The 22,270-nt window shown below is 35.4% G+C and overlaps 1 protein-coding gene across 2 annotated transcripts in view; it reads right to left on the bottom strand.

Moving 5' to 3' along the window:
• Positions 1-22,270, bottom strand: part of LOC149534160 (histone-lysine N-methyltransferase TRX1-like) — a 131,823-nt gene that overhangs the window by 60,500 nt on the left and 49,053 nt on the right. For both annotated transcript variants that reach the window (XM_089803040.1, XM_089803039.1), the window contains exons 11-19: positions 20,788-20,940; positions 20,538-20,585; positions 15,560-15,677; positions 15,380-15,445; positions 15,211-15,272; positions 14,970-15,026; positions 1,834-1,902; positions 1,458-1,653; positions 923-1,183 (exon numbers count right to left, since the gene is read on the bottom strand). In XM_089803040.1, coding sequence (XP_089659166.1) covers positions 923-1,183; positions 1,458-1,653; positions 1,834-1,902; positions 14,970-15,026; positions 15,211-15,272; positions 15,380-15,445; positions 15,560-15,677; positions 20,538-20,585; positions 20,788-20,940 — 1,030 coding nt within the window. The remainder of the gene's footprint in view (positions 1-922; positions 1,184-1,457; positions 1,654-1,833; positions 1,903-14,969; positions 15,027-15,210; positions 15,273-15,379; positions 15,446-15,559; positions 15,678-20,537; positions 20,586-20,787; positions 20,941-22,270) is intronic.

Genomic DNA, 22,270 nt, shown 5'->3' with positions numbered 1-22,270 from the left:
TCAGAAATGAAAGTGGGCTTATTATTATTCTCTATCAATCATTCCAGACTGAATAAACTTTATCAAACACCACATTTTTATTCTCTAGAACTCATGCCAGACTGAATAAATTTTATCAAACACCACATAAATTTCCTTACGAATGGGGTTAAGAATAAATGTTAAAATTACTTAGAGAATTTTTTCAAAATAGCCCATAGGGTTTAACTGTGTATTTACTAAATAATTTGCATTATGGCAGTAGCTAAATATTTCATACTGAGGTTGGAACTCTGTTGCTAGTCGCTAATATTTTCAAAGTCAATATTATGAGAATAATTAATTCATCTCTGTTTCCAGCTGCAAGCCCATGATCATTTTATCATTGATTTCCTAACATTTGGATGGCTTCTGAACCCTGGGCATTCATAGTGTCATACACCAGCAGCTAAAACTGAATAATGAATAGTTTTTAACTCAACTTATAGTTTAACATGAACTTGTTTCATTGATGTAGCACTGTAATTTTTGTTTTGTATCCATAAAAAATTTCTTTTTTGCACAAGTTTCTGTTTGTAAGTTCCTTCTAGAAATTAAAAGAATAGGCATACTGACTTGAAACAAATAGAAATGTAATACAAAATTTACGCTCCCTAATTCATAGTGAGTTAAGTTCCATAGAGAAACCTTACCAGACCAAACTAAAATACAACTTCCAGTTTAAAAACGAAATAGAAGATTGACAAGCAAGTCAGTCTACTAACTAATTTCTGAAAACAACTTCCAGTACCAAACTAAAATACAACTTCCAGTACCAAACTAAAATACAACTTCCAGTTTAAAAACAAAATAGAAGATTGACAAGCCAGTCAGTCTACTAACTAATTTCTGAAAACATAATACAAAATTCCTAGAGCTCTATAAAAGATTTAGAGAAGTTTACCAAATGCTAGTCTTTTCTTGAAGGTAGCACGCATGTGATCATATTTATCTGATATAAAATTTCGCGATCCATCCACCTGATGCCTACTTGTATTCTGGTCTGCAGATTCCATACCATGTCTACCATTACCCTGCATATCTGCCCATGGACCATTTCTACGGCAACCACTTACCAAGTATGGCCTATTTTCGACAAACAATCGTTTGATGGAAGCTGCTTCAGGTTCCTTTCGACCACGCCTTTCAGAGAAATTATATGGTTCTGTTTGCCATGGAGTACATGTTCTTTAGATAAAAGCATATATAGGAAACCTAACAAAAGCAAATTTACAAGAAACACAACTGTAATGTGCTGCACAGTGCACACATCGCATCTGCCTCCACAATCATTTGGAAGATAGTTTCAAAAATTATATTTATATCGATACACTTTAGATTGGAAATCTGAAACTTTTGTATATAAAAGAATTAGAGATCTTGAGGAATAAAACACAGAAGAAAAGGACATCAATAAAATAAGGCAATCAAGCACTTACCACAACGAGCACAACCAGAAGGATTGGAGGAAGGAACATACGCAGAGCAATCTCGAATAGCTAAGGGTCCTTCTTGATCTGTTGGACTCCGCTCGTCTGTCGGTTGCCTATGCTTCTTGCAAAATGACAGCAAGCGCAGTTGTTCACATTCCTCATTAGTGGACCCTGTATGTCTAGCCCTTTTATCTTCAAGGACCTATAGATGGAGGTAGAGTATTAAACCCACTCTTGATTAGACATAACAAACTCAAAAAAGAGAATGACCTGACACAGACAAAAGGACCAACTGGTGTGATGACAAGAAATCCACGAATATGAAACATTTTAATGATCTCTTAATCCCAAAGAAATCAGTAGTCTCAAATCCACTACGAACCTCAACACAGAGTCCTGCCGCACGAGCACAAAGTGGATGATAAGCTACACGGCAATTGTGTTCAGAGCACTGCATGCATATATTAAGAGTGATGGCTTAATGCACTCTGATTTCAGAAAAATTAAATCATAATGCAAGCCAAGGTATTTTCTTCATAGAAGTAAATAAATTGAAAAGCCTCAAGACCACAAGAAAGTACTTATTAATTCAAATCTGTCACTGTTGTAAGAAGAGACAATTTTAACAAACCTGATAAACTGAATTATCTGCTTTAAGAACATGAACAAAACCAAAAAATTTGTATAAAAACATGGTGCTTTTGAATTAAAGAAATTGGAACTTTTCTTTTGTTTCTGTTTTCTTTCGCACGAGAATCAGAATGACATATGCGGTAGAACCCAAGGAGTTATTGCAAAATAATATTCTGCAAAAACGCTTTACTCAATTTACACAGTTGTTAATTTCAGAGTAAATCAATTGACCAAACTTGTGTTTTTCTCTTTAGTTATCAATAATTCATTTTTGAAATCTAATGATACGTCTATCTTGCAAACTTATCCTATACACTTTATAACTAGTTTCTGTACAACCAATTGGAGAATGAGACTCATTCACAGTAAACTAGAAGAAGGCACCTTTAATATTAGGACCCCACAACCTTTTACAATCCTAAACCTAAAAAAAAGACACTAACACCTTAAACCAAAAAGCTCTCCCATTTTGCCATTTTGCTTTTTCAGAGTAAAAGATATAGAAAGAGAATGGCAGCAAAAACGGAACCAGACATTACCAAAACTAAATCACTTGAGGTAAGTTGAATATCCATTGTTCATTTGCAGAAATCATTTTCATATTTGCTTCTTTCTATATTTCGAAGTTTCAAACACTCGAGAGAGTTTCTATGGAATTTTTCTGTATAAATATGGTTAGTGAAGTTGAAGAAGTTAAGATTCAACAAGGAACTAGAACCCATAGATATACTTGAGATTCTTCTAAATAGCGTACTGTTCCAAGAAAAGTGGGCTCAAATAACCCCTTTAAATGCACATTGTTCACCCAAAACCTAAAGATGTTGGTGCATCTAAGAAATGCCCAGGTGTGAGTGATGATGCTTTTGGGTGTGCCGGTGCTTTTGGGTGCCCTAAGCCTTGAGTTTCGGAAACCCTCCCCGTTTCGGGGACTTGGGGACGGCTGGAAACGTTTCCAAGCTGTCCCCACCCAAGCAAAAAAATCGGAAACCCGTCCCCAAAAATTTGGAAACGGTCAACGCGTTTCCAGATGGTGTTGACCGTCCCCAGGACTCCGTAGCTATTTCCTATCCATCCTAGGGACTGCTTGAAGTTTCCAATTTTAAAAAATTCAACTTTAAAAAAACATTACTAGTGATATGCAATTTTTTATTGTTTTCCCCTGGGGTGTAATAGAGAAAATATTAGATCACCCTCTACCTAGCTGTTGTTCATGATTAGTTAAATATTTAGAAACATAACAGTAATCTGAGTTTAGAAACAAACAATAATCTTAGTATCTGCCCAAAAAATTTCACTATTAAATTGTTAATATACAATACTTTTATTGTTTTCCCAGGGGTACAATAGAGAAAACATTTCACACTCTACTTTACGTAGCTGTTATTCATGATTAGCTAAATATTTTATGCTAAAGTTTCATCTTTTGAAGCTGTTATAGTGTAATATCTTCAAATAGGGATGCTAGGAAAAAATAACAAATATTATAAACCAGGGCACAAACATTTTGAATATTTATTTGCATTCAAATACATCAATTACAGCTCAGATATTATGTCAAAATCAAATCTGAGTTTATCAACTAAAGACAGTTTTTTAGATTATATTCTAAGTTCAGAAACATACAATAATCTTAATATCTGCCCTGGAAATTTCAGTCTTGAAATACAACCTTCCTTACTATTTCTAAGATAAAATAGAGATGGATATGCAGATTTTGATACTCGACTTGCCCAGAAGTCTGCTGTCCAAAAAACATAAATATAGGGTTTACACATATCAAACATGCAAAGTCGTCCTTGAAATGATGGCCAAGTTATAATGGCCCAAAATGAAGGTTTCAAATCCTAGTGCAATTAATTACAAAGGTGCTGAAACGCAGCACCAAATTAAGTTGCTCAGGTCAGCTATAAAATCGGCTAGCTAAAAATGTCTTTCAACAATATATATATATATATATATATAGCCGTCCCCTGCCGTCCCCTATTTCAGCCAAAAAAAAAAACATCTCGGAAACCTGTTTCCTCGTCCCTCCGTCCCCCCGTCCTGGAAACTCGGGGTAACGTAGGTGTTATCGAATTGGAACTCCTAGCATGATGTGCAAGGTTATCGCTAAGTAACGATACACATCAGAAACATTATGTTTGGAATCTCGCCATATGCTATGAAAGAACGTAGCTATAGGTCGCATATCGGATTCTTCGAGAGATAAAGAGTCACCGACTTGAAGAAATTGGTGCTTTCAATCTATTATTGATTCATTCGATGGCCAAAACACTTATCGTTTTTTACTTCATCTCTTGACTCGTATGTTCTGATTAAGGAGCCTTTCTACCTTACCTTTGGTCATCTCTTGTATGGTACTTGATTGTTGTCGTCATCCAGTGTTGAATTTTTTGCAAGAGTTAGACTGTGAGTCTAGCAATGATGACAAATTTTATGGGTCCTTCCTATGAGAGTTGGAGTCAATCTATCGCTGCAAGTTAAAAGCTTTGTGTTGATTAAAAGCTAGTGTCAAAGGATTCTATATAGATGTCCTTCCTATGAGAGTTGGAGTTGATTTGTAGCTACAAGTTAAAAGCTCTATGTTGATTAAAGGCTAGTATCAATGGATTCTATATTTATGGTATAAATGTTGGTTGTAAACCTTACTAACTTGTCATGTTGAGAGATTCCATGACAGCATCTCGTTGAGTGAGTCCGTGAAGAAAGTTGACTATGATTTTTGCAGGTTTGTCATGTTGAGAGATTCCATGATAGCATCACGTTGAGTGAGTCTGTAATGAAAGGTGATTGTGAATTTTTACAGGTTTGTCATATTGAGAGATTTGATGACAGCATCATGTTGAGTGAGTCCCTAATGAAAGTGAATGTGATTTTTAAAAGTTTTTAATGTTGAGTGATTCCATGAATTGTATGAGTAACTATGTGATTAGAATTTATCATTTATCGTTAACATTTTTGGTTGCAGCCATGTGGAAATATTTAGCTAAAGATCTCTCTCGATAAGAGGGAGTGTTGAAGATTGTAGCTACATAAATACTATTATGGTCACCTTCGACTGAAAAGGACATTTATGATAAATTGTAATATTAAATATAAAGACGTCTCATTCAACATGCGTTGAGGCATGGGATTACAAAGAGTTGTTTTAGGAATTTGATGAGACCTTTCTTTATTATATGAAGAGTCTCTCTTTGTATTATATATATCACATCAAACTAAAGGCATTGTACACACTTGAATTTTATTATCAATAATATCATCCTCTTACTGTGTGACTGGATTTTTCCCTTCATTCTAGAGGGGTTTTCACAGGATATTTTTGTGTGTCTCTTGCATCTATTTGTCATATATTTTATAAGATCCATTAATTTTGTTAGGGTTAGTAATCACACATATAGATGCAAATACATATAATTACCATAATTCATCAAATGGGTCTAGTTAAAATAAAGTGTAAGTGTGTGACTAACATTTACAAAACTAATATTTGAAAAGAAAAAAAGATTGGAAGGGCACATTCTAATTTTCTCTTTTAGATTGCCCCTAAAATCAAAAATTAATTTCAAATAAGAGAAAGGAAGTCTGAAGTATAACATTATCATTATAAAATGCCCCTATACAAGATAAACCCTGATTCCAGTCCGACAACCATATTAAATAATATTTGATATATAATTCATAAGCTCCATTATTTCTATTAGGGTTACTAATCACACATATAGATGCAAATACATATAATCATCATTATTCATCAGATGAGTCTAATGACAATAGAATTAGAATAAAAGAAGCACAATGCATCGGCCTGAAGCAATCTCCACACTGAGCTTAAGAGCGCACACTCCCCTCTTGGCCCCAAGTGGTAGGCATATTAAGCATCTCGCATGGGATGGACTACTATGCTTGCACCTACTACCAATAACCCCTACCCATGTTTCCAAATTCATCCTCTTATGACCGGGAGTATGATAGGTTGGCTCAAAGCAACCCTTACACTAAGCCCAAGGGCGGACACTCGCCTTCTTGGCCCCAAGTGGTAGGTACATAGGACATCACATGTGGGATGGTCTATCTAGTGGGGTGCTTATATCTACACTCCTTATTCATGTATCCTTTGTCATCTTCCAACAATCAACCAATCAATACTATGAAATCCCTCAGAGAATCACATAAGATGTTGGAAGCTTGTCCTTTCTAGTAAAGCCCAAGAGCAAGGAATGAGCACCTAGTCTAACCTAATGGCTCTGCCACTAGGGTTTTGCATACTTGATGTCGGTATCATGTTGTTTCCTTCCTAATGAGTCCCTTCCTTCATTCCAGGGTTGTGGCACCCAAAAAGAGGCCACACATGCCATTTTAATATTTTATGCCTACTATCACATAAGAGACTGGACTACAAAGAGGGTTGACAAGATATTGGGATCTAGTTCCTAATTGTGCTCATTTAGATGCCACAATTGCACAACTTGCCCGTCTTTGTAGATAAACAAGAAGCTCTTCCACATAACATAGACATAGCAAGTAGTTGATTCAAATGAAGTTCAAGTGTAACCCATTACAATAATAGATAAGCTTCTATCATTAGTTAATGGTTATCTGTTTGTAATCTATTGTAAATATTAGAATGTTTCCAATATTTAGTTAGCTGTAGTAATCTGTAAGCTTTCTTTAGCTTTCTTTTAGCTAGAATAGAATATTTCTATTCTTTACAACCAAAACATCGTTTTATTCTTTTCTATAAATAGACCTCTCGGTCTCTATTATAACAAGCAAATATTTTCCCAATTACTTCATAATATGGTATCAGAGCCAATTCTTTAATTTTTTTCGAAATATATTATTTTTTCTTGTTCGAAATTATTAGAGTAATATTTTTCAAAATTATTTATTGTGATATTTGCTTCCTACGGCCATTTTTCTGCAACTATCATCTATTTTTTTGCACATTTCCGCCATTTTTTGTGGGATTTTTTGCAGCAGGGCCGTTATTGTTCAAAACCCTAATTTTTTGTATCGGACTAAAAAAAATTACGAAATCTTGATGGATTTTTTGAGATCTCAACTAGGTTGTCATCTGTTTTTCTAGATGCCTCAATTTTTGTGCCACAATTTTTGAGCCAGCAGATCCAAAAAGCGACAACATATTCTTTCTAGATTTTTTGAGCTCTCTTTTGAGTACCCCATCAAATTTTTTGGGTCTTTCATTTTTTGCCTCGAAGAACGAGCCTTCACAAATTTTCATGCTTTTTCATTGAAAAAAGTGCTATGGCATCATTGACTAATATTCCGCTCAAGAGCAATTCAAAATTCAATGGTCAGAATTATGGCACTAGGAAGCAAAGGATAATAGCAATTTTTGAATATCGGAATACCAATCAAATTGTTTTGGGTGTTACACAACTTCTGACTGCCCTTGGTACTGATCAGGATACATGTGACTTGAATAATCTGGAGGAGATGATGCTTCTCAAATTATCCATAGCTAATGATCAACTCTCTCAGATTCCATCCGGCAAGATAGCTACCGAGATATGCACACATCTCAAAAATCTTCATGAGACTTTTGAAAAAAACAAAGCTTTCTTCTTGAAAAACACTCTGTTTTATATTATCATAGATGAGAAAATATCGCTCCAGGCTCACCTAAATTGGATTCAAGAAATCTGTGATTAGTTGTTTGCCACTGGTCGTAAGATGGAGGAAGATGACATTGTGGTTATCACTCTCCGGAGTTTACCAAAGTCCTACGAGCATTTTATCTAGACTCTCAACATCACCTCTTCTGGTGTTCATCTGAAGTTCACGGATCACTGCACACTTCTGCTTTAGCAAGATTGGTGGAAACAACAGTTTGGTAGCGATTCCAACTCCACCTCCACAAAGCAAGCCTTTGTTGCTTAATCATTTCAAAAGGATAAAGGCAAGTCTCAACATAAGTCCTCTACTCCAACTTCAAAAAGCTCCCGAAAGAAGAACATTTAATACAACTATTGCCACAAGTTTGGTAACATGAAGGTTGAATGTTGGAAACGCTTAGCTGCCCAATCTAAGCAATCAGGTTCGCACTCCATAGCAAACAATGCGGAATACACTGAGGAGACAGAATCTGCCTTTTACACCTTCATGGCTAAAAGAACTATTGATCATGTGAATTCGTCTACTTGTTATATTGATTCAAGAGCCTCTCGTCATTTCACCCACCGCAAAGACTGGTTCACTAACTTATTTTTTATGGCGGAGAAGAGTACACCGTTGTCGATAAAGCCAACATTCAAATTTAGTCTGTTGGAAGGAATCTCATTTTCTTAATGTGTACTATGTTCGAAGGATGCAACTAAATCTACTCTCAGTCAATCAATTGTTGTGACATTCTCCACAGTTGGATGTCACTTTCAGTTTCACATCAATGTACTATCACTGATAGGGTGACTCGGTTTATTGTTGCAATGGATCATGGTATTTTCCAACTTACTGATTCTCATCATTCTCAAGACTTAGCTATGGTTGCTCGGCAATCTTCTATTAGCACACTTTAGCATCAACGGTATGGGCACTTAAATGTGCATTATCTCTCTCAGCTTGCTCAAGAAGAGCTTGTCCTTAGTTTGCTAAAGATTAAGACTTAATAGCTTGGAATTTGTGATATGTCAAGCTGAGAAGCAACATCTCACACCATTCCCCAGTGGCAATTCATGGTGAACATCTCAGGTACTTCAGCTTGTTCATGCCGATATTTGCAGCCCTATGGCCACTCCTATTCTTAGGTCCAAGTGTTTTTTGTTGTTTGTTGATGATTTCAGTAGAAAAATGTGGATGTATTTTCTTAAAAAGAAATTAGATGCATTTCCTATATTTCAGAAGTTTAAAGTTTTAGTTGACAAAGAGTGGGAATGAATTCTCTAGCTTCTTCGATACTCATGGCATCAAACGCCAGTTAACCACACCCCACACACCACAACAGAACAGTGTAATGAATGTCAAAACAAAACAATCACCGAGATGGCTCAATCCATGCTCAAACACAAACATATTATGAAGAAGTTCTGGGCATAAGCAATCAACACTGCAGTTTATCTTTTGAACCGGTCACCCAAAGTGGCGGTCAAAGGTAAGACTCTGAACGAGGCCTGGTCAGGTCGCAAGCCCAGAATCAGTCACCTGAAGGTTTTTGGCTCTCTTGCTTTTGTTTAGATTCCTAATGTGTCACACACCAAGTTGGATGCCAAGAGTCAGAAACTCATGCTTGTTGGATACAATAATCCACAAAACCTACCGCTTGATCAACACTGAGATATCTCGTCTCTTGTATAGTGGTGATGCAGTCTTTGACGAGCAATGAAATCTATTATTACTCTTAGATCAAACAATGGGGGGAATTTTGTTCTAATGAATTCTCTAGCTTTTTGGATACTCATAGCATCAAGCGTCAATTAACCACACCCTACACACCACAACAGAATAGTATAGTTGAACATCAAGACAAAACAATCACCAAGATGGTTCAATCCATGCTCGAACACAAACATGTTGCGAAGAAGTTTTGGGCATAAGCAGTCAACACTACAGTTTATCTTTAGGACCGCTCACCCACAGTGGCAGTCAAAGATAAGACCCTGGAAGAGGCCTTGTCAGATCGAAAGCCCAAAATCAGTCACCTGCAGGTGTTTGGCTCTCTTGCTTTTGTTTGGATCCATGATGCGTTGCGCACCAAGTTGGATGCCACATGTCAAAAACTCATGCTTATTGGATACAGTAATCTTCACAAAGCCTTGATTGCCACTGAGACATCTCGTCTCCTATACAATAGTGATGTAGTCTTTGATGAGCAGCGAGGACCATTAATGCATGTTTCTCTTGTTCTTGATCTAGCAGACCAGCGTATAAAGGCTCATGGTTTGGAAGCTAGGCTTCCATTAGGTTCACCTAATGGGAGGGTTCCAGTAGCTCCTGCAGCTCCAGTTATACCAGTGATCCCTGTACAAACACCTCCAGCTTCTCTTGTAGGATCACCTTGATTTGAAGATGCTTCACCTAAGTTTGATCCAGATTCTTCTTATGAGGAACCTGATGACCAAGCATCTCCTGATACTAATGTTGGTCGTTCTCCTCTCCGCCCTAAGTGGTGGGCTAAGACACTTGCCGATCTTCGTGATGATGAGCTCATTGATGGGAGAACTAATCGAAAAAAGAGCAAACCTACAGAGTCTGTTAACTTTGCTCTCATAGCCAACATTCATAATGTGTTTGAACATCAAACATATTCTAAGGCTAAAGGAATTCCAAAGTGGGAACAGGCTGTGACATTTGAACACCAAAGCTTGCTAAAGAATGACACTTGGGTCCTTTCTGATCTTTCACCAGGGAAGAAACCCACTGGCTAAAAGTGGGTTTACAAAATCAAATACAAATTTCATGGTACTTTGGATAAGTAGAAAGCTCGTTTAGTCGCGAAGGACTTTTCTCAACGTCAGGGCATTGATTATGAGGATACCTTTGCTCCTACTACAAAAGATGAGCACAATCAAAATAGTCCTAGCCATGGCAGCACAATTTGGCTAAAAGGTCCATCAGATGGACGTCAAGAGTGTTTTCCTAAATGGTGATCTCCACGAAGAGGTCTACATGACACAACCTCTTAGTTTCAAGGTTGTCAGTAAAGAACATCAAGTTCTCAAATTAGTGAAATCTCTCTATGGCTTGAAGCAGGCCCCTCGAGCATGGTAAATAAAAATTGATAAGTACCTCAGTGATCAAGGCTTCAAGAGGAGTTCTTCAAACTCAAATTTGTACATCAAGACTACTGACAGTGACATCATCCTTCTGGTTATTTATGTGGCTGATTTGATCATCACTAGCAGTTCAACATGTGATTCAGCGAATCAAACAGAATTTATGTCAATCTTTTCATATGACTGAACTTGGGCTCATGCATTATTGCCTAGGTGTTGAGGTTTGGCAACAGTCTTTTGGTATATTCATCTCTCAATCCAAATATGTCAGGACTTTGTTAGACAAATTATGTGTGCAGGATTGCAAGCCTGCATCTGCACCCATAGAGAAAAGTCTCAAGTTATCAGTGAAATCTGATTCTCCTGCCGTTGATTTTACTTCATACAAGCAACTAGTAGGTAGTCTTATCTATCTCTTTGCTACTAGGCCTAATATCTGCTTTGCAGTAAACTACATCTCATGCTTTATGACAGCTTCCAAGGCTGATCATGGGATGGCAGTAAAGCATGTGCTTCGTTATGTGAAGGGCACTTTAGATTATGGACTTCTTTACTATCTAAGTCCTAATCCTGGACTCAGTGGATGCACAGATTCAAATTGGGCAGGCTCTATTGACGATAAAAAGTCAAGTTTAGATATGTGTTTAGTTTGGGATCGGGTATCATCACCTGGACCAGTAAGAAGTAACAAGCAATTTCTCTCTCCTCTACAGAGGCCAAATACAGAAGGACAGTCAAGGCAGGTTGTGAAGTTGTTTGGTTGCATCGAATGCTTGGAGATATGCAAATGTCACCAATAAGACCAACAACTTTGTTTGTTGATAATGAAGGCGTTATCAAGTTAACTCGAAATCCAATCTTCCATGAACGAACTAAGCATGTGGATGTTCACTCTCACTACATATAACAGTTGGTTAAAGATGAGACAATAGACTTGCAATATGTTCCTACCACAGATCAAATTGCAAAAATTCTCACCAAGCCTCTTGCTCCTAATAAGTTTGTCAAATTTAGAGGTCAACTTGGCGTTGTGCATAGATTAACCATTAAGGGAGGGTATACAATAATAGATAAGCTTCTATCATTAGTTAATGGTTCTCTATTTGTAATCTATTGTAAATATTAGAATGTTTCTAATATTTAGGTAGTTGTAGTTAGCTGTTAGCTTTCTTTTAGCTAGAATAGAATATTTCTATTCTTTACAATTGTTTCCTGAGGAAATCTCATTTTAATCTTTTGTATATATAGGCCTCTTTGTCTCTGTTAATAACAAGCAAGTATTTTACCAAATGCTTCGTAATATAACCAAATGTTGAGCTTGATTCATATGATGATGACAACGACAACAATGACAATGAATTTGTGTATTAAACATGAAACATGCCTTATAATTTGAATTTTCATTGTGTAGTAACATTTTGAGACTTATGCAAATTAAGAATATGATATATGAGGGATTTTATTTATTTTGTAATTATAGACTTATCTCATGCTTCTAACTTCTTATAATTATTATATTTTAAAGTTTTGAGCCAATGATGAAATAACATTGAACATGTTACATGTATGAAATATATCAATATATGTCTATATATATATATATATATATATATATATATATATATAGAGAGAGAGAGAGAGAGAGAGAGAGAGAGAGAGAGAGAGAGAATCGGAACCCACCCAAAAAAATATTTTGCCAAACTTGCAAACACAACCGAATCCATTTCAGAACCAAGATCAATAACTTAGTTCCCAACCATAGGGTTGGCAAATGTACTTCCTATGTTTAGTTGGCTCTTTTAGAACCCTATCCAAACCCAAACCAATCCCACTTGGGTTTTGATTCTGATTAGGGTATAGCTTGTATTTTACCAAGGTCTTGCCCTAAGCATTGTGCAGAAGCACTAGTCAGAAACCTATGCAACCCCAACGAGAATCCATCTAGGATCCAAAAAACATCATTTTAATGAAAAACTGCTCAAAACAACCCCAACCCTCACTAATAGATTATGTAGTCTCAATCAACAACAAGGAGCAAGGATACTATACAACATTATTTATATACCGCAACTAGTGGAAGTGGCACTGGCACTGTTTTTCCTTCCAATGAACAAGTTAATGACATTGATGCTCTCAATGAACACCATTGCCATGATTTAAATTAATTTTGTGTGTCCAGATGCACGAATGTAAACCATTTTGATTTATCTTTAATTCTTGATAAATAACATTGAATTAATAACAATAAGTTGTGTCCTGTATTTAATTTTATACATGTGCAAATGATGTGAGTGTGTAGTGCAGCTGACCTAGCCATACTGAAGCCAGGGAAAAATGCCCAACCCAAAACTTATAAATCTAATTTGAAAATAGTGTATATATGGCTCCAAGTAGTAGTATCCCCCCATATTCCGGGCATCATACATTTTTAAATGCATATATGTGCTATCTAGCATGGGATGGCGTACCTAACAATATAGTCAAGCATGACATTTCAAAAGTACAAAATTTAAGTACTTCACTCAATCAACTTGTACATGAACTTGTCTAGTTACAATCATATTTCAAAAACCTTGTAAATACTAGCAGGACTTGCAAGTACTTACCTGAAAAATCTACAAAGATAACTCTTAGTTACCGGTTCGAGTTCAGTTCAAAATACGGGTTCAAAGAAACGGTTTGCTGGTACGGCAAAATTTTGGAAAGGGTTTTGGGTTCATTTGGGTTCGTTCGTACAAAAACGTGTAAAAATTATAAAAAATCATATATGTACATATTTATGAAGCCTAGAAGCATAGAGTATCATAAAATCATATGATGTAAACTCGACCTTGCACAAACTTCTTTTGCTCAATCACCTATTTGCTCACAAAATCACCTATGAACCAGCCCAGGGGAATCCGAACCTGGATCAAACCGGACCCGTATTTCGAACCAAGGCAGGGTTCTTGGGCCAAAACGGCGAACCCAGGTAACTAAGACATAACTGTAACAAAAACTCCAGATTATTTTTTAATTAAAAAAGACTGATTTTTTCACTACAACATGCCAAAAAACACTAAACAGTTGGGCATTCTGTGTGAAAGGTGATTTGAAATATTATTTATTCACCACTCCTTTTTGAAGAATCCTTCGACACAGACAGGTGACAGCTAATGTAACATTTCAGACTTCTAATGCACTGCTCAAAAAAGGAAAAAGAAAAATCTTATAGAGACTATTATTATTATATATTGTTTAACATCTATGTGACAGCCTGTTTGCTGTGCCCAAGCTTCAAAAAGGAAAAAAGGGTATTATGCTAATCAAAGAGCCCGGAAAAAAAAGTTGTTCCAGCTTAAAAATTCAATCATGTTCCTCTGCCATATTCCTTCAATCTAACCTCATTCAACATCTATATTACTTTAAATGTAATGATTTAGACAGAAAACATTTTTGACTGTCACCAAATTAATTAAAGCGAGATAAAGTTATTACTAATGCTACATCATCAACTTCCTTATTGCTATACTCCAAATAATTGTGAAAGGGATAAGGAATACAGGTATTATTAGTTTATTACTAAGGATTACTAATATAAACAAAGGTTTCATAGTTTTACAATTTTGAACCTTTCATTTTATTATTAAGTGATTAGTCAAAGATTATTCGTGCAAAATGATTGCCTCACAAGTTATATTATTTAGTTTGACATCCACGGTTATGAAAGATATTTAGAATTTGTAATTTTTATTTCTGTTAATACTTTGTGTTGATTTGTGTTAAATTAGTTATTTATTTATAGAGAAAAATTGAAAATCAATGATATATACCAAATTCAGCAATAAGCATTTTCCTAAAATAATATTCTTTGAACTAATCTACTTTTTGAATTTCAAAAAATTTGCCAGGTTATTACTAAGGCTTTCCCTTAGCTTTCTCCAATTCCTGAGTTATTTAAAATTTTGGGCCAGCCGAGTAAATGTCGAGCCCAAGTTTTTTATCTATGGTTACATATTACAATTATGAAAAAGTTCAGCTCCCATTGGTTAAGATGTAAACCATAAAGAACAAAGGATCCGGTCATAGCCAATTTAACAGAGTGCAAAATCATCAATACAAGCCATAAAACGTGAAAATAAAAAACATTTTCAGAATTATGTTATCAAAGTACCTGAATGCATGCTCCATATGGTACCTCACAAATACTGCATATTAACTTCCAACGGTCCTAAAACACATAGAAACCAAAATCCGGATCAAGCAACAGAACAAAAACAATGGTCATCCCCACCAAGTCCAGAAATATGCCATGAGTAGTATATCAAACGTAACAAAATACCAACATGCTAAAAATCTCTAACTACTTCCCGATCCAAGAACTGTTACCATAACAAAAATCTGTCCAATCATACCTTACTGATTCTATTTACTCCATCAATTGGCTCCATTCTTTTAATATCCACAAGGCAAGTTTCTGCAATATAATTTAGCTGTGTAAATGACAACATCTGTGAAGTAAATGTACATTGGTTAGTTGGAAACCTAACCATACTTGCAAATCCAAGAACTCTTTTCTTAAACCTGGGATCCATGTTGCACAAGTTAAGTGAGCCCAACGTCCACAGGTTGTTTTCTTCATTGCACCTCCTGAAATTACATAAGAAACCACAATTAAAGATTGAGTGCAACTAAGAAATAATGTTGCCAATTTGTCAAGGTCTTATTAACAGTTAAATCCCATTTTAATGTGACTGTAGATACCAGTGATGGGACACAAACAGCATGCAGGCCATCTTTTGGGCGCTCCCGAACGGCACAACTTACAATGCCAAAGTTTCCCATCAACTGGTTCTAGCTCACCATAGCAATTTGCATGTACCTAAGCAATCAATAATAATGAGTTAAGTTAATTGCTGGTGAAAGGTGAAACAAACTGCTAAATGCTCTTCTTTGGTTCCAATCTTATTGTGCACAAGTCAACATGCACAAAAAGGCATATGCAAAGTTGCAAGACCTTTGTTTATTGTTCAATATGAGCACAACCGAGAAAACAAATCTAATGCAAAGCATATTCCACATCTTCGCCACACTTTTGAGCTAATTACTGGTAAAATGCTATACACTGAACAGACTGGACAAACCAAAACAACCATACAATATAAGTATTTCTGAGTCTAAAAACCATCAAGCCCACAAACAATAATCCTATGAGAACATTAAGTCTACTTTTAGACCTGGCAAAAGAAAAGTTTCTAGCAGTGCAATTATTTAACAGGACAAGTTAATTTCTTGAGCAAATCTATACAACTCTTCTGAAAATCACTAGCATCATATTATGAAACTATAATCTCGTCATTCGCTACACCTTTTATCACATTCCAAGCTATCAGTACCAGCACTTTTTTCACTACAGCTTTAGTATCCAAAAGCATAACAAGCAGTCAAGTGGCCACAAACCAAATTTTGTTGATTCAAAGAAAGCAACAAGCCAATTAAATAGCACTGAAGTGCATTTATAGTGCTCTTGCCAACATTTTCTAATTATCACTGTCCTATTTCATTTTTTTAATTAACTTTAAAAAATTATGTTGGCATTTTGCCAAACCAAAACATAAGTTATCTACACCAGAAGGCCATTATTTATGTAAATTAAACCCAAACAAATAGGGTAAGTGGGATGTACCCTGCTGTGTAGAATGATATCTACTCATTATTTTTAAGCATGAACATAATGGATAGACAATAGCCATAATAAAGTGAATGTTTGAACATGGATTCATAGATGTCAAGACAGTGGTGGACGTCCATTCATGCAGGCTTATTTGAGGATGTTTGGTACAAAATTACAAATATTTCTACAAGTCAGATATGAGAAAATAGAAAACAATTTTAACTGTCAAAATGATGGGAAAGAGTGAGCACCCTTAATGCATACGAAATGCAGTTTTTCCTTCGTATATTACTATATTTTCAATCTAACTACAAAATTAGCATTTTTAAGAACTTGTGCACCAATATGACATGCCTGGAAGAGTAGGAACTCTATATTGGATAATATTGTGAATGGCAAACTGCAATTGTATTGCTTAAAAGTTAACACGTATTTTGCTTCCGGAAGTTACCCCAGCTTACATAGCAACAAAAGAAACATTAAAATTTCATTTTCTTCCCCTTCTAGCATATTTTGACTAAGACTCACTTGTTCTTGGTGCGATCAATACATAAAAAAGCAACATAAATAATTCTAATAAATACAAACTAGCACAATGAAGTATTTACTTTCCAAGAAAAGTGCATGCATTGAAAATATACCCTACAGAATCACACTTTTTCTGATTGCACCAATAGATTAAGTTTTGGAAAATTTGTTCTTACACTCCCGATACTTTCTTTTTAGTTCTTGGGTCTTTCATTTAAAGAAACGGTCCTACCACATGTTAATAGCATTATTAAAAATAAAATTAAGCAGAACGTTTACTAGAGAACACCAAAAGTTGGTTTTGTCCAGTTATATTCTGATACAGCTTCAAAAGGAAGCTTCAACTTTTCTTAAAGATCTTAAATTGGTGGCTTCAATCGAGTGTAAATTTCTACAAGTTGGATGTGATTCCATGGTAATCATTATAGGGTGTTGAAAACTCATCAAAAGTTTGTAAACTCCACAACATTTAGAAGAAAGGAGAGATTTTATTCACCCAATATTATAGAGAAAAGTTTTTAAAGAGTGCTTTTCTGTATGAAGATTAGTAAAAAGGATTCAGAAATTAATAGCCATTTCAAGTGGCATTCTCCTTTGCTTGTGTAAATTTTCGATGTCGTATAGATATGACATATGCAATAAATTTAAACAAGATTGCCTTGGCAGCTCCAATATTTCATATACTTTTGTTTGTCACACCCAACCTTTTGATTTAGCTTATAACAATTATTTATGAGAAGTGAGAAAGGTAACTGTCTTTTCATTCATTTAAAGGTACCAACATGTGGGAAGTAGCAAGTGTTAAAGATAGCATAGCTGCAAGAGAGTTCACCGCTGACATCTATGTGTACACCAATCTTCACTGCTGAGGCAGTATGACTTGGCACAGTGTGTGTTATGTCTTGGCATCGTGGTTATGTCTTGACTCTGTTCATGTTCATTGTGTATATGCCTGGCTGACAACTGTTCATGTTTATTTTAGATATTTAAAATAAAATTAAGTCAAAGGCAATTATGGATACTTGAGTTAATTAGTCCCAAGGGACATTTGGAGTGCTACAAAAGAAGGGCACTTGACTTCATTTGGATCATCAAGTTTTGTCATCATTTTGCAAATTAATTTTCAGAATTTGAACTTGGTATTCTAATTTGCTTCCAAACACAAAAGTCATCTAACTATTGGTTTTGAGGACAGAGACCCTCATCTCCAACTTTGGCAATTCCATCTGGGAATTGCATGAGTGTTGATTGGACTACATTCAGATTTAATGGTTTGTAAAGCTTTAGACAAAATAATGAACAGCAGCAAAGGATGAGCAGAGGCAAGGACTGGACTGAAAAGTCAGAGCATTTAACATTCTAAACTGTGGTTCATATTAATCTGATAAAAACAGCCAATTCAATAGAATCGCTCTAGACAAAGCAAAGATATTGTCAAAAAGGAGGAGCTGCAGCAGTAGATCATTAGGAATTTAACAATGGAGACTAACTTTCAGATCCCCACATTACATATACAAATACTCAAATTTATAACTGTTGAAAATTGAAGGGGTAAAATACCACATTCAGTTCTGGGGGTTGAATGAAGGAATTTAATGACATCCACAAGACCAGTGGTCTAAGGAGCCAAGAGAAAACAAATTAATCTGCAAGCTGAATCTTATCCATGTTGACCCTTTTTTGTGGATCCGAAGTAAGAAAGTTGTCATTTTGTGTAATCTTGCCTCTTCAAAAAGTTCATTCAGACTGTTCACCTTTAAGCAGCGCCATCTACAGTGCAACTTATATGCACCATATTGCAATGAGAATATTATAGACTTACACTATTAACATTGGCTACGGGTGCATATAAGTTGCCCCGTAGCCACTGGCTTTAAGTTTCCTTTGTATTGACTGTGCATATCTTCATATGCTGCACATTCTTTGATAAAATGTCATTTAATTTCCACCACCCCTTGGCTGCAAAAATTACAAGTTGCACCACAGCAGACAAGGCCAGGTGAATGTGTTGGGTAAATTTCATGAAACCCCTCATTCACAGCATTTAACATGCATATTGGATATGGATCTATCAGAAAATAGGAAGCTAAGAAAGATGCTTTGGGAGAAACTTGATTGTAAAGATAACTCAAATGATCAACCTTTAAAAGTGCAGTGACAAGAAGCATTGTATCTCATTCGTGAAATTGATTATAGATCAGACGAATGCATGGAAATTAACCAATAAGATGAAATTTCAAAAAAACACAGCAAAAAGCCTAACAGGAACATGGCAAAACACTGCATTAGAAGAATGGATTTCAGTCACCTTATACATCACACAAGCAGTTTCTTGAACTGTTTCATTTGCAATTCAACATATACAACATACCAAATGACAATTCCATATAAAAAGCATGGAAAAGAGTAAACTTGGGGATAGATGTATTTAAATCAAATAGCCAATGGGAGAAGAACACGAGAAGTAAAAAAGTAAAATGAAAAACAACTACCAGTGGATGCCACTAACTAGCATACTATCTGAAACAAATAAAGGTCTAGAGATACATACATCGACTCTGGAGTGTACATAGATGTAAAATATTGGTCAAGGCCCAAGCCAGCTAAAATTTGTGACATACAATCTTAGGTTTACCAGTCTTTGATAGCATTATGTTAAGCAGCTTAAGCACAAGCCAGCTTAGGCATAATTTCAAGTTATTATCTTAATTATAAAAGTTAAACAGAAATTTCAAGTTTGCTTTAAATGTTGCAGAAATCAACCCAAAAAGACAAGCACCACATGAAAGTGCCCATAAGTGACCCATAGAAATGTCTCCAATAAAATCTAAAATCTTGCCATCCTGTTAAAATCAGTGTTGCCTGGGGACGTGTCCCTAGTATATATTCAGCCGTCCCCGTCCCCGAAACATCTCAGAGACTTTAGGATACCTAGGGGACTTTGACTTTGACTTCTAGAACAAATTAGACTTTGACTCTCACAGTAACACAAATTTGGCATATGAATTCTGCTGATTCTTATATTTTAAGGTTCTATTATGTTTAAGTACATGCTTTATCCATGTTTTCATATAAATATTTTAAATTTCTCTATATATTTTAATTTTCCATATTGTTATATTGCCACCTGCCCGTCCCCAAAATCGGCAACAAAATTTGCCGTCCCAAAAACTCATCCTGCTGTCCCCTGCCGTCCCCATCCTGGAAACTCAGGGGAACATAGGTTAAAATTTGTTTCTTAATTGTTTAAACTTTAGACATACCCATGCAGGAATTAAAATGTGGAGAAGAAAAATCGAAAGTATACCTACAAATGAAAACTCAATTATAGTGGAATCTTCAATAGCCTCTGAAGATTGATAGTATACATATTTCTCAATCAGTCATTAAGACAAATGTTTAAAGAAGAGATGTTAGTGAGAAGTATCCACAATCCATCGCACAGAACATCAACCCACAAAATAATTCCCATGTGGTATTTTTTACTGTTAACCAGTTAACCTCAAGCTGTAACAAAAGGAAATGAAATCTTCTTCTTACCATCATTCTACATTTGTCACACTGAAGAAACACATTGTTCACATATTCCTGCAGAAAAAATCCAAAAAACAGAATTTAATGATAATCATTTGCAGCTACCTCTAGGAGAAACAAAAGTCACAGATAGACGAAAGATTGGCAATAAATTATATACAAAAAATGCAAGACAAATAAGTATTTAAAATTGTAGAAAAATAAAATAATAATAAAATTTATAACAAGATAACATAAAAGGTAAAAGTAAAACCACCTCTTCCATGTGGCAGACACTGCACCGATCAAGGTCTTTCCACTGAACATTAACAGGTCTGTAGCCTGCAGGCAATACCTCATCATTGTTTTGCACTGCAAGCTTGTCGTCCCAATCCATGTACTTTGAGCATGCCCGGGCATGTGGTAAAGCCTAGAACGGCAACGGTTGAATCCAATCAGTTTATCATTCACAACTTACTCCTCTTCATGAAACGAAACTTTCATCATCACACAGGATGCCATGCACATAAGCAATAAAGTCATTAAAATGTAACTACTCCATGATCAGCCTATCAGCTTGAGCGTAACATAATCATTATTAATTAAAAAACTTACTCAAAAATAGTTTAATATAATACATTTTAGCATACTCATAGTTTAATAAATGTTTTTCAAAATAATATTTTCAGAACTACTACTGGGAAGCCTTTTTAGGAGTAATAGGATTGAAAACAATCCCAAATGGAATAGAAAATTACGAATAGATGAGGCACCTGGAAAAGGGCAATGCCATGTGAATGTCATCTTACTTCATCTGGACACGACAGCCTGAAATAACTGCTCTAAAGATATGCTCTCAACATTTATTCAAGCAGACTGGTCCAAAGGACAATAAAGTCTTTAATAGTAGAAGATTCAAAGAGATTAACAACAAGTACAACAGAAGGAAAATTCACAATTTAAAGATTAATGGATGCCTTAGAACTTTAGAAGACACAAGGGCCAAAATTTAAAGCAGGTCAAAGCTTGATAATATTCTGGCATTTCCAATATAAGGATAATGTTTTGATGTCATGTTCATGGGGAGTGTCCTAGTTGAAAAAAAAATCTTGAGCAGATAGCACAAAACCTGGAAACAGGAGACTTGGAAGATATTCTCCTGGCTTTTGGTGGTTGTCATTATTGCAAGTCAGAAAGACGAGAACTATAAAAATGTCCTTGTTGTGTACTAGGAAGAACAGATAATGAATACTTGATGTTAGGCTTTTACTATAGAATACTTTGTTCAAACCTTCGCCTTTTTGGAGTTTTAGGAGGATTTAGTATCATACGATGGCACATTAAGAAAGGAACAGGATGTGAATACCCACAAAGGTCAATGTGATCAAAAGTATTTTGAACTAAGAAACCACAGGTGAGGGACGGCCTAAAATGCACCCTGTAAAAGAAAATAAGATACATATAAAAAATAAATATAATATGGTTCTTTAATAAAAATCATTTCAAATTTAGACCAAGGTCTCCTTAAAAACTAGTAGCCTAGGAAAAATTATACAGTAGTTGAGCACTATCCAATAGTTACAAGTGCACTGGAACATTATAATTCCAAGTCTTTTATCACTATAGCATCATTTTTATTTTTACTTTTAACTATCAGCTGTGACCTCAAAATTATTATTGTTGAGTCTCATAACCAATAATTAAATGAAATAAACTCACAACAAATCATATCAAAAAAGTGAAATGGGATGCTACCAAGG

The sequence above is a fragment of the Cupressus sempervirens genome, chromosome 10 (assembly GCF_028749045.1).
Source record: "Cupressus sempervirens isolate cs-2001-9-10 chromosome 10, ASM2874904v1, whole genome shotgun sequence".
Classification (NCBI taxonomy): Eukaryota; Viridiplantae; Streptophyta; class Pinopsida; order Cupressales; family Cupressaceae; genus Cupressus; species Cupressus sempervirens.
Note: the sequence above shows the minus strand (reverse complement) of the source record. Positions and strands in the feature narration are given on the sequence as shown.